The 13,413-nt window shown below is 37.2% G+C and overlaps 2 protein-coding genes and 1 pseudogene across 2 annotated transcripts in view; 2 read left to right on the top strand and 1 right to left on the bottom strand.

Annotated features, from left to right (window-relative positions):
• LOC111330344 (uncharacterized) overlaps positions 1–8,407 on the bottom strand; it is a 9,602-nt gene extending 1,195 nt beyond the window's left edge. Inside the window, exons 1-17 of the mRNA XM_022935182.2 lie at positions 8,219–8,407; positions 6,528–7,378; positions 6,385–6,444; positions 5,515–5,719; positions 3,974–4,081; positions 3,278–3,365; positions 2,808–2,898; positions 2,676–2,725; positions 2,258–2,384; positions 2,061–2,164; positions 1,458–1,560; positions 1,200–1,350; positions 1,011–1,092; positions 657–723; positions 446–528; positions 126–246; positions 1–4 (exon numbers count right to left, since the gene is read on the bottom strand). The exon at positions 1–4 is cut by the window's left edge and continues 38 nt beyond it. Of these exons, the coding sequence (XP_022790917.2) occupies positions 1–4; positions 126–246; positions 446–528; positions 657–723; positions 1,011–1,092; positions 1,200–1,350; positions 1,458–1,560; positions 2,061–2,164; positions 2,258–2,384; positions 2,676–2,725; positions 2,808–2,898; positions 3,278–3,365; positions 3,974–4,081; positions 5,515–5,719; positions 6,385–6,444; positions 6,528–7,378; positions 8,219–8,255 (2,332 nt within the window). The 5' untranslated portion in view covers positions 8,256–8,407. The remainder of the gene's footprint in view (positions 5–125; positions 247–445; positions 529–656; positions 724–1,010; positions 1,093–1,199; positions 1,351–1,457; positions 1,561–2,060; positions 2,165–2,257; positions 2,385–2,675; positions 2,726–2,807; positions 2,899–3,277; positions 3,366–3,973; positions 4,082–5,514; positions 5,720–6,384; positions 6,445–6,527; positions 7,379–8,218) is intronic.
• Positions 1–13,413, top strand: part of LOC111330320 (cadherin EGF LAG seven-pass G-type receptor 3-like) — a 34,350-nt gene that overhangs the window by 15,764 nt on the left and 5,173 nt on the right. The window lies entirely within an intron of this gene.
• Positions 12,024–12,701, top strand: LOC148742772 (uncharacterized; annotated as a pseudogene).

Raw genomic sequence — 13,413 nt, 5'->3', positions numbered from 1 at the left:
AACCCTAAACCAGGAAAAAATTCTATTCAAATCAATCTATTTTTTAATGCTGCTGGGGGGTAGATGCATGGATGTCTTTAAGTGCTGCAAAGAAAATACTTCCTAGGTCGTGATTAAATTCTCACCTGAGTGGAGTTGAGGATGGTAAAAATGTAAGCAAAAGCTTTGTGTAATGGCGACAGAATACCAAATAACCACGTGACACCCAGAAGGGGAACCATCACCACGCATGCTTTAATTCCAAGTCTAAGGGACGACAGCATTTTAAGATGTGAGCTAACCAATTGAATATGATCTTCCCAAGCATTTTTTTCTAGCTGTACGATACACCCATGCATTAGTCTTATAAAGTAACTACTGTGAACGTGAGGCACATTTATTTGAGAAGAAAAATTCAGATTTGTCAAGATTATTTCAAAACTCCTGATTTTGCTGTCCATCTCACTGTATTTGTTGAGTTCGCTTGTCTCCTGTTGGCTGCATTTTGGTCATCTCTCTTACGACTCGTGCGAGTAACAAAATGTTGATCTTAAAGAGGAGAAAAGCACACAAAGTTTGTATGGAGTTACACATTATAGCTCTCACACACATGAAGTCCTCGACCAGAAGCCTAAAATATGATGTAAAAGAAAATTCAACCCAGATTCGAAACTTACAAGTTCAACTGTGACAAAAAATGTGACAAATATCCATATCAAATTATTCTCTGAGGGCATCCAACAACTAAAAAAAGTAATGGAAAACAAAAATGGAAGAAGAAAATCTAAATTATGTTCCACTTCAGCATAACAAAATTTTAAATCAATGTTTCATCTTACATTAATTTCAGAGGAAATTTAGTAGGCCTAAAATGATGAAAGTTATACAAAGGAGGTAGAGAGCAGATTAATGTTGACCGTAAATAACGAGAATAGAGAAAAAACAAACAAAACGAAACAGAAATTAAAATTTTAAAGAACAAAATCGCCAAAAGAAGAGGGGGTAAGGAGAAAGATAAATGTCCCTCTTACTATTTGTCACTGACAAAGCTCTGTATCCCATCTTTTCCAGCGGCGATGCTCAATGAAATACCAACCATAACGACGGGCAGAGCTATCACGAAATTATTAAGTAATCAAATAAGGTTACTCAAAATTATGCATTAGTTAATGAATTAATTCCCGACGACACATGTTTATTTCAACTGTACTTTAGAATACCCCATGATATGATGTGATACATGTACATCTTAGTGTTGATGTTGTAAACTTTCACAACAAACAGGTAGAGATAGATTCCCTCGACCAGCATCCAACAGAAAGCGGCCATCATGAAATACTGCATAAGAGCTGCTACTGTGACACAAACAGCCTGCAAAAGAAATGGGGGATAGACCAAAATATTAATTTTTCTTTTTTAAGTTTCCTTCATTGACAATGTATTTCAATAAATTCCACGAATGGTGAAGAGCTACTCACCGTCTTTTCTGTGGCTTGTATTCCGGCTAAAAAAATTATTTGTCCAGCTCCAAGGGCCACTGAAAGGCTTAGTCGTATTTGAGACAGAGGTTGTCGAACATCTCTGATAAAACAAAGAAAAACCAAAGTTATATATATGTGAAGAGAGAAAAGATGAAAAACAAATAAAAGAGCAAACGAAGGCAGATAAACAGAACAAAACAAATCATAGCTGTCAAAAGCTAAAAAAGAGGTTTAAGAAACGAAAAAATTATGAAAATAGAAACGCGCCGTATAAAATGAATAAAAAAGTATTCAATCCACTAATTAAGAATACTTTGCCGTAAGGAGTTTAGAAAACAAATTGATAGCTAAAAGTAGTTACATTCATTTTTGAAACTCTTCGGGGTGGTTCTAACGACTGAAGGTAGATGAGTCTGACTAATCTCTAAAAGTGGGTGTTGCTCGCCAAATGTTGCATGGGTTTCATATCCAAGTACAGTCGGTGATGTGCTTGCTTAGAGTGATTTCATCGATCTTTGCACGGTCTAGCCTGTTTTATGTCAAACATCTTTTTCATTCATAGAAAAAGTTCAGTACTGATTTATTGATAACAGTACTTACGTGAGGATAGAATACAGAATAAATGTTGAGAGCATTCCGATAATGGAAAGGCTTAATCCTACGTATGTGATGATCTCCAATATAGTTATATCCTGTATGGGGAGCTGTGGCAAAAGTTAGGAACAAAAAACGAACAACAGATTAATTTACTCAAAGCCCTTATTCGGTAGTAAAGTACATGAAAACGAACAAATCACCTTTGCGTCACCGCTGTAGTCAACTAAAACAGCAAAGTGAGTCAAATGACTGCAGCTACAAACTGTTTCAAAGGAGTTGCTATTCGATGCATCAATGTGACAACCGTCCCCTGAGAACCCGTCTGGACTGAAAGGGGAAAAAAAGAAAGGAAAATAACTTCACGAATATTACAATAAAGATAAGAATAATTCCTTTCAATCAGGGGTTAGAGCATCAATCGTAGTGTTGACTTCCTTCAATTCTGGTGTTTTATAGCAAAAAGCCATCAGTGTCTTCTCGGTGATACTAAATGCAGAATGCTAAGGGGGCAGAAAGTTCTCACTACAAACAAAAAAAAACCGACAGTGATTTGAAATTAAAATAAATCACCTTGGTAAATGAGCGTTTGACTGATAATTAGATAATGTAAATTTTTACCTTTTGCTTGAGCCAATCCAAAACATGCAATGCTTTTCTTCTTCGACGACCTAAAAATAGATTTTTTTCCTTTGAACCAATTAAACGCAACATAGACGAACGGAACTTATTTTTCAGTTTTCTTGCTGTTACCTTTAGGTTTCTGAACTTTAAGATGACATTCTGTTGTAATTGTTCAGGTTTAGGATCCATTGCTGCCATCATTATCCTGGTGTTAACATATCTGTAAAGGAGAGATTGTTCTCAAATCACCCATGCAGGCTATCCGTAACTTAAAGGTAAATGTAGTCCGTCATGCTACCAAGCTTTGTAAACCAATGCATCTTCGCTTCATAGTGGTAAAACACGCTTTATATCATTTTTCATCACCAATTATAAAGGGTAAGAAAGAATACTGGCTCCTCGGTGTGTTTCTTAGATTTTAAAGAGCAACCTAGCCGGCAACCACTACTTTAGGTAAATAAAGTTATTTTAGTCAACCGAAAAAAGAAAGAGGAAATGGCTCAGCTTGTTAGGCCTCCCCTTAATTCTATGTAAAACGGCGTACTTCCCAATGCATACACGCTGAGCATGAATGAAATATTCAAGTTGTTCACGTAAACCTTGAGTTGTAAGTTTCGCCCGTCGCGGTTTCTTCTGCCATCAGCAGTTGTTGCAAATCCTTGTACACACACCCTACAACCAATGTCCCTACGAAGAAAAGCAATCGAATTGTGGAAAATGTCCTTGTTACACCATACTGTGGGTTTATCCCAGTATGTACGTACATTGTATTCTCAATAGTACCATCTCATGTTCCTGCCCTCCGTTCCTTTTAACAGACAAAGGAACTTATAATGAGGTATAGGTTATACGGAAATTGCACCCAAATGTTTTCTGAAACTGAAACAAGAACACCACTTACTAAGGTGTTCAATGGACCAACTAACCTCAATTTTTAATCCATAATGAACATTACATTACAACTCCTTCCTGGTTCTGCATTTATCAGTTCTGACCTTGATACTCTACTGGCATGTATAAACGTGCCCGCTTTGGTTTTCACTTCACAAAATCATCAATGAATCTATTGAAAAGTTCTGCGTGGTTCATACTCTTTATTTCAAATCCTTGGCAGAACGTCCAAAAAAAAAAAAAAAAGAAAGAAAGAAAAGAAGACTACTCGGGGCAATTTTGCTAGTTGATTAACCATATCGTCGAACGTATCAGACAAGTTACATACATCAACAAAATCTGAAAAGCGGAATCTGCGAAAAAATGTTGTTGCATACTTAAGTAAAAAGGTGGCTAACACAAACCATTATCAGCAAAATTTCCAGAGGAAATATTAATGCTGGCTTGCCCTTCTTCCTCCTCGAGAAGGAAGTCACGCGCATTTTGGCGGTAGCCTATCTGAATGCCCAAAACTGTCGGAAGAAAGAGATTAGATGACGTATGATGAATGAAAGAGATTTTTTAACTATATGGTGGCGTGGTTTGAAATGGGTAAACAGTATTCAAAATGGCTACGTAAGTCTGTGCAGCGAATGAAATCTTATGATGCAAGCTCCTTATTCTCCCGACAAAATTTTCATATTTACGCTGATAAATCAGCACTCAAATGACTGAGGTATCATAGAAATCGGTGACAATCGAAATGGAGTCTCGAACTAAGATTATAAATAACCTGAAGCAAAAAAATGTTAAAACTGTGAGCACATCGCAGAAATACACATGATAAAACGGGCGCAAAAGAAAGCTTGGTCGAAAAACCAAAGAAGTCGAGACAACCTGTACAATTTAAACCGTTATATGTCGATGAGGAACTGCTAAGCGATATCAAGGAGATTTATAAATCTCATATCTTGCGCTGGGTTTAAGCTGACTCAGAGTACTTGTAAATTGCGTGGGTTCGAAAAACAATGAAGGACAAGCACTATCCGCTTTCAATATCCTAGTTGGGCTGTCTGCACACTTAAAATTCTCGTGTTCGAAATTTTTGGCATCCAAACACTTTGGTACCAAATTTTACTCTGAAGTCTTTATTTTAATCCTATTTTGCTCTTAAAGTCCATATCTGTTTGAAAGAAACTGTAAACAACCATGACATCTTTTCCGGATATCTGACCATTTACTCATACAGATTAAAACACAAATTTGTGTGCCTAGAAGTTGTAAAATTATAACATGAATAAGTAATCTTTAAAGCTTAGAATCCACAGGATATTTATGAAAAGACAAATCCAATTTTTGGAGATATTGTGGCAGTTACAGACAACGAAAGTAAGCAATTCTCTAAGCTTCTCAGTTAGTTTACTAAAGCAGCAACTTTTGCTTACCCATTTCAGACACGTCACCAATCCATGACGTATGAAGCTAATACGGTAAATTGCGAAAGAACTCAACAGTAACATAATGTACGGGGATTTTTTTCCTGTTGCCACACGAGTAATCTCTAGATTTCTTTAAAAAGATTGTGATTTATTTGAACCTTTGAAAGACACCATACTGTAAATATCGTTGAAATACCGAACGATCGGGGGAGAAAATTTTCTTTAGTAACAAATACTAAAACAGCGGAGACAGAAGTAAACTGTTAACCGAGCGATTCTCCTTTTTCTTCAACTGGACTTTCACCCTTCTTCATGCGCCAAATTGCATCTGCACGTAAGGCAAGAAACAGACGATTCGATGCGCCCTATATAATTTCTTCCATGAAACTTTTTAGAAACTGCGTGTAACATCTATTTCTTTTGGACGGGCCGCAAGCAGACCATTCAGTTAGTCAATGCATCATTTAGTCGGTGACTAATTGAGAAAATTATCAAAAATATAAAAAAGAGCATGTGTATTGTCTCACCTATTTTTTGGCTTTTGATCTTCGCGAAGGGCTTTGTTCCGCCCAGATGGTATTTACCATAATTAAGGGAAAATTTCTCCAAGGCGACTGTCACTTGAAATATAGATTTTCTATTAGCCTTAGCTTCCTTTTCATAAGGTTGGCTCTGGAGTCTTGTGATATTCCGGTACTGATCTGTGAAATCTTCAAATATACGCACGGCATCCTATAATAACAAAATAACAAATACTCTTAATTCATGCCACTTTGACTTTTATTATATTTTATTAATCCTATTAGAATGAGATAGAAGTTACACAGCATAAGAATTGTCTTCTCTTTTGGTTCTTTACTCAAAAATATAGGTTCAGAAGTCGGTTCTTCCTTTTGCTTCATTACTTTTGCTGTTTCACTTAAATTTTATAAGAATTTTCCCGTTTCCCTCGATAGAAGTGGCAGATATCCTAATCAAAAAAAAAGATAACGATTAGCTTATCTCAAAGCAGGATAAAGTAATCATACCCTCCTCATTACCCAAAGAGCTTTCGTTGCTAAGGAAAATTGCTCCCTCTGTCTTGCCAATCAATATTTTGTAAATTTTCAATACTTCTAATTTGGACTATTGTACTGTAAGTAAGAAAAGTGCGAGACCATCTCGTTTGCTCCCTTTATGAAGAGAAGAAAGAAATGTGCTGAGAAAGAGCTGCTATTCTTTAGAAAAAGTATCCGTGTCTACATCCCATTCTCGCGTTGGATGTGTTCGTAAACTTTTTCCCCAGCCTTGAACACTTTTGAAGCCGCTTTGCGGTAATCATTCTTTAATTCTTTGCCCAAGTCATATCCAAAAAGTATCTTAATCATATAATAGATGAATTATAAGAAAATTCATACCTTCAATGAACTGTTTTTGCTGATTTCTATTCGACTAAGTTTCGAAACAGAATCATTTGCCTGTGGTGAAGAAAGGCAACAGCGTTAACGAATAACAAAAACTAGAGGAATTATGAGAATAAAGAGAACTAGAAATCACATACCATATTCTCGACGACTTCCGATATCGAAAGCGGAGATTCTGTCGTTGGCGATAGGGATGATGATGACGATAGCAACAAGGGTGACGGCCCATACCCTTTCATATTACATTTACTAGTGTTGTATATCTGTTCACAGGTGCTCCCGTTACATTGCTTACTGCATCTTTCTATCTGGTTGTTGACACGCTGAGTACAGTTTTCCCCGCTGCATTGCATGAAGCAACCCTTTTTGCTATTGCAATGCTGATTACACTCTTCTCCTCTGCAGTTCATGGCACACCTTTGGGCTTGCTTGTTGCAAAACTGATCACACTTTTTCCCACTGCATTCCATGGTGCAATTCCCTTTCCTGTTGCATCGCTGAATACAATTTCCCCCTTTGCACACCATATTACAACTTTTTCCTCGCTCTTCGCAAAACTGAGTACAATTTGTGCCGTTGCACAGTATGGTGCAATTCTCCTTTCCGTCGCAAGTCTGACTACAATTTTCCGTTTTGCAGTCCATATTACAACTTTTGCCTTCCATGTTGCATTTCTGAGTACAGTTTTTCCCACTACACAACATGGTGCAATTTCCTATTCTTTCAGAAAGCTGATTACACCATTTCCCGTTGCATTTCATATTGCATGTTTCACCTTCCTGTTGACAGCTCTGATTACACAGTTTCCCGCTGCCTTCCAGATTACATACTTTAGCTTGGCAGATCTGCTTAAAATTCCCCTTGTTACATTTCATATTACAAGTATAGTTACCACTGTCGCATTTCTGCTTGCCTGAAGAACGATTTTCGCAATCAAGTGTACATGTGTCTTTTTTCTTGAGGCATTTAAAAGAACCCAGCCGAAAGCCTGAAAAATGATAATCGTAGTGAAAACAAGAAAAGTGGCAAATAAATTTCAAGCAGCCAATTGACAACTATATACAACCCTTAGACAAACCCTGCATCGAATACTCTTGGAAAACACCGTCTCAATTTACTGCGGTAATATTTAGTACTTTTTATACTTCACAGTTAGAAATTTTCTACCATCGTGAGGCTACTATACGTTAGTGCAAGGGCGATCAATAAATTTGCAGCCTACATCAAAGTAAACTAGTCAAGGATTTGTGACGGCTGTTTTCGTATGACTGAGTGGACTCCTCAACTATCGTTTATTTACGAAGCTGATAACTAATATCCATGCAAATACTATCGATCAAAAGCGAAAAAGGAAATAAAGAGTAAGTATTTCATATTTGAAAGAAGAAAGCTAAGTGTCAATCATCCATTTAGCTGAATTCTCATATCTTTAAATTCAAACATCAGTCTTAAATTACACCGTAATTTGCATCTTTGAATTTTCGTAAGAGCTTCACATCAACACTGATGGACCTTTAGGTCAGTCAGGCATTACATGGTACTATGGTTTCCAGGGGAACTCCTCCTACAGATAATTGCCTTGTTTTATTCAAAAAAACAAAAATGCTCTGACCAGCCGAAATACACAGCAAACTAATTTAAAACTAATTTAAAACAACTCTAGTTTATGTAAGTCCCCGCCACTGTCTTTTCTTTCGCATGCTATTCAGAGGCCACGTGTTCGTGTCGTGTTGGAGAGAACTCAGAGAAAATAATTTTCTTACTGGCGATAAGCCTTGGGTACTTTCTTAACACAAATTCATGTTTCAAAAAGGTTGTTAATACTCACTCAACAATGTTATAAATAGCAGCATGGTTGTCATCATTCTTCTTCTTTGTGAATTTAATTTTGTGTAGTATCACGTCCGGGGAATAAAGCCTTTTTGGCTAGTTTTTACATGCTACAGAACAGAACAAACGTACCGTCAGCCGCGTAGTTTAGAGTCTGGAAGGAATTCTCTTCCCAGAGACGTTTTCAGTCCAGACGGTGCTCCTCACTGTTTTGTGCAAGAGCCAGCTATATTTAACTAACATCTAATGCGGAAATTTTGATTGTCTTTGAAATTATTGACGTCGGGACGTTCCACTTAAATTTATTCTCAGTTAGCCGTTGACACCTGTTCGAAACTAAAGTAAAACAAAAATACCAGGCTTGAGGAATGGAACTGTTTCATTCGAATTCTCATGCCCCTTTCAACTGAGTACCGTAGGATGCACAATAACAATGAAAGAGAAAAAAATTATTTTTAATATTTAGCTCTAGGTAAAAGATTTTAATTTAGGAGCAAAGGTAAGTATTCACAACAGCATTACTTTTAATCAGTGGACATATGGAGTCTTTATTTAGCCAGTTAGTAATGAAACTTAAGAGCAGCCGTCTGTAAATATCGTCTAGAGGCGTGCAATATGAAAAAATCGAAAATCCCCAAACCTTGCCAGAATATTGGTCTTAATGAACTATTTCTAGAAAAACTACTTTGAGTTCAATTGCATTTTTATTTTTTGCGAACGGCGGAAAAATCGGTTTTGTGACTCTCACGTCAGCTTCACGAGGTTTAGACAACCATTACTTGAACGACGCTTGAAAATAAACAAAACAGGGATCACATTTGTTATCTGGGTAGCCGAGCTCGATTAATGTTCACCGTACTACTTCTATTGATCCTCACTAAGTGGTGCGGAGCATTAGATCTAACCTACGTATGCCACTCACTAGAGGGTGTTCTTGACAAAATGTGGGACGTTTTTCATTTCTTAAAATAATAAATGGGCATAATAGCTCACCAAGGCTTCATAAGTCGTTTAATTTTAAAAAACTGACAGACCTATGAATTTCTTTATTGGATATGAGTGTTCCCTGTTTTCATTGCTAATATATTAAAATAATTATTTCTGTGGCACTGAGGAATATTTCATGTTTGACAATGGGGTTCATAGTCAATCAGAATGCGGTAAGGGACCAGTTATTATTTATCACCTGGGAGGGGTAAGGAGGATTTTTGCAGGGGGAGCACATGTTTTGCAGGGGGAACGGAGAGGAGAATAGTCGTCGTTAAGAGAGTATAAAGACAGGGACTATGGACAATTGACTGCCAATGAAAGGGGATAAATGGAATACTAAAAAGCCAAAGAGGGGAATCGATAAAGCTGTTGTAGCAAGACTAAAGTGGCCCGAGTTCCCAACAAAAACTCAAAATAAACCTTTGATGACCAATTTTTACCGCTTCAAAGTCGTCCAAAAATCGTCCACCATTGCTAAAAACATGTTCCAGCCGAGCCCGCAATTGTACAGCAGGAAACGTCATCATGACGTCAAAGGCTCAACAAACTTATGCTTTGCTTTTTCACAACTCTCTTTGTTCGCTGCAAAGAGAATCACACCTATTGCTTTTTGAGAACTTTTTCGTTGTCAGTCGTGAAATGTCAACTTTGTATGACGATGAATTGTCCCAGAAATCATCTGAAGCTTCTCTGGATAGTTTTGCGCCGGCAAACGATGAATCTTTGCCATGCGAATAAAGATAAAGACAGAACGGCAAGGACTCCCCATGTAGCTTTTGCGGTCACATCGCTTTATCGCCTTCGAATTGTATTTTTGCTTGTCTTACGGGACTTTCCTTTTTTGTAAGAAATGATTGAGTGATATATAAAATTTGTTTTCGGCAATGGCTGACTGTGTATCCAAGGGGCGGATGTTGAGAGTTTGTGAAAGCCATTTCTACGCAATTAATGTGTTTGCCCCGATGCATTTGGTCAATGATCTCATTAACCCTTTCCTGCGTGTTTTTTACTATCAGTGCAGTGAACTCTGCTGTTGAGCTGCACTTTGGCCTCTTGTTTTTTCTGTCTTATTCATGATGACTATTGTTGTGTTGCTTCGGTGAGGTTCAAAGCAGAGTTTGTTTCAACTCTTTGAGAGCCGTGACTTCATTGCGTTACAAAGTATTTTTTGGCTTAGATCCAGTCTGCAAGTTGTGTTATGACAATTTTCCAAGTAGGTCTGAAGGGCGATAGAAGACTGAACCGGTGGCATTCAGTTTTATATAAAACTGTAATGTTTCTTTGTTTTGTCCGTGAAAGGTGTAACAGAGACACATTCGTCTTGCGAATAAATTTCACAAAAGTTGGCCTGATTTCACATTCGTTTGTCCCGGGTGTTGGGATGAGTTTGAGACCCTTTGATAACACGCTGACTTGGCTGTCAGATGGTTGATAGTTTGAGAGGTTTTTAAAGAACTTTTCATTTTCTAGGTTTTTTGGCTGCAAGCCTACAATTTAAAGTGTTTCTACGCTCTACGTGTCTTAACCTGTTTGTTCTACTTTCGCTGATATTAAAGCCTGCCTTTCGCTGATATTAAAGCCTGCCTTTCGCTGATATTAAAGCCTGCCTTTTGCTGATATTAAAGCCTGCACACAATAATACTTTTCATCTCTTTTGTCTAAAAGTGAGCTCTTTGAGGTCAGAAATCTCATTCCTCAATTCGGCTATTTTATCATTCTTGTTTACAATGTTCACCTAGTACTTTCCTTTGTGTAAGGTACTCTGCCAGAGAGTTGTTAAAGGTGACCATCGATCAGCGCAATTGTAAAGGTGACAAAACCCGTGGAGGTTCGTATACCTCACTTTCGTCGAGATCGCACAGAAACGGTTTTCTTGTTCCTTCTTTTGAACGGTAGGCAGATCTCTCGAAACAGTCCTCCGGGAAGTGTTCGGAGTAGATCACAAGTATTCCTGCAGGATTGAAGTTTACTCGGCGAGTTCGCAAAAATCGCATCCGTTTTTCCCGCTCTGATCTATTTGAAAGGCTCCGATACAGAGAATTACCTAGAGCATGGTCTGCAAGATTACTTAAGCTTTGAATTACGCATCGATGCCTCGTAATTTTTGTTTAATTTTTGTAAGAATAGACTAAAGCACTCTGTTATGTTTGCTTGACATTTCGCTATGTGAGATTTTCGCGTTGAGCCTTTGACGTCACTTTCTCTGAGTCCTGCGATCAACTTCAAGAAAATGGTCAAATAATGGCGGACGCGAAATCGCGAATTTAACGGCCCGAAAAAAGGTATTTCTGATGCTCGGTCAAGACTGAAATTTGGCAGAGTAGGTGAAGGAGACACATTGAGCCCGAAAATGAAAAAAAATGATGTACGAAAGTTTTGATCTCAGGGGCACTTTGAGTAAGTTGTGTAATCTCATTTTCTACTGTCTTTGTTCTAACAGTGGCAGACATGCCTCTAGATAGTTGCGTTTTTTCTGCCTTTCTGAAAATTTCTAATAAAATAAAGGATGTAGGAGTTCCTATGATTGTCCATCCGACTTATATGTATACAATTGAGGGATTTATTTTTTACGTCAGTGAAATAAGGATAAATTTTGTCAGTATAATTCATTTAAACTTACAGTCCGCAAAGGAACCCAAACTTTGCTTTTTTTCTCCAAGCCACTATGGTTAATCGTCCTTCCCTTACAAGAGCAAGGATACAATCTCAACAAAAGAGAATTCCGAGACGCTATTAAACTGCGATACGACTGGCAATTCGAAGATATTCCTTCCAAATGTGCTTGAGGGGACGTGTTCCCAGTGGACCATGCAATGGTCTGCAAAAAGGTGGCTTTATTATACAGCGCCACAACGAACTTAGAGACTTTAGAAGCTGAGCTTTTAGGAATTGTCTGCAAAGATGTGGAAATTGAACCCGAACTGCAAGACACGACAGGAGAGTAATTAAACAGAGGTTCCAACATGGCGCAAGATGCAAGGCTAGACATTTATGCTCGTGGTTTCTGGGAACACAATCGATCTGCATTCTTCGATATTCGAGTTTGTCACCCAAACGCTGAATCGTACAGAAACCTGAAACCGCAGCAGATTTACCGCATGCATGAGAATAAGAAGAAGCGTTCCTACTTAAGACGTGTTCTAGACATCGAACATGGTTCATTTACGCCTCTTGTGTTTACTTCGACTGGTGGAATGGGCCAAGAATGTTTGAGCTATTACAGTCGCCTTGCAGAACTCATTGCAGAAAAGAAAGGAGAACATCATTCAAAGGCAATTTCCTGGATCAGGTCAAAAACTTCGTTTGCATTGTTAAGATCCGCCCTAATCTGCCTAAGAGGATCCAGAACAATTAGAAGGCCCAAATTGGATTTTACTAATGTAAACCGAGATATTCAAAGTTCAGAGGCTGCCATTTGTTTGTTAGTCTCTTTTTTTTTTCTAGATAATTTATTAGTCGACATTTTCATGTATTTTTTTTTTATTTTTTAAGGATTTTATGTTAATTTGTAAATATTTTTGATGATTAGAGTGAATTATCGTTATCATAGTGTGTATCCTCTAGTTTTTCTTACATTTTTATTAGACATTTAACACATTTTTTTCGATTTTCAAGCATTTTATCATAATTTTTGTTACAATTTTTGTGATTATGGTAAAATTATTATACCAATAAAAATTATATTCGACTTTTTGTCAAAAAAAAAACCAAAATTACAACTTATTTGTACTCAGAATCAACTTAAAATAAATTAAATGAACAAAAATACGTTGGTTGGGCATACACAAGCTTAAGTGCATTGTCCTCAAGACTTGATGACTGCAGTAATCTATTATTGTGTCAAGGTCTTTTAACACTTTGAACTATGATTAAGATGTTTTCATTTAGTTCGTTTTCTCAATACAAAGAAACTGCATTAACAGATACTATTGAAGACAGATATTCACACTCTTAGAAGATTTTAATACCACTAACGTTTTTAAGGGGGATGACAAAAATTGAAGTCTTTGCATGGATTGAATAAAATTCACCAATTGCAGATATAAAATAATGTTTAATAATGAACTATTGGGTCTTCAAGAAACATGTTTGCAGTTGTACAATGAAATAAAAAATCATCCTGGCAAAGTTTTTGTAACTATACTCCCTTAAAAGTATTGGTCAATATCTAACCAAAGGTTATTCAGTGAACCAATAATTTTT

Source organism: Stylophora pistillata, chromosome 1 (assembly GCF_964205215.1).
Source record: "Stylophora pistillata chromosome 1, jaStyPist1.2, whole genome shotgun sequence".
In the NCBI taxonomy this organism is placed as follows: domain Eukaryota; kingdom Metazoa; phylum Cnidaria; class Anthozoa; order Scleractinia; family Pocilloporidae; genus Stylophora; species Stylophora pistillata.
This window is presented reverse-complemented; position numbering and strand designations above follow the sequence as displayed.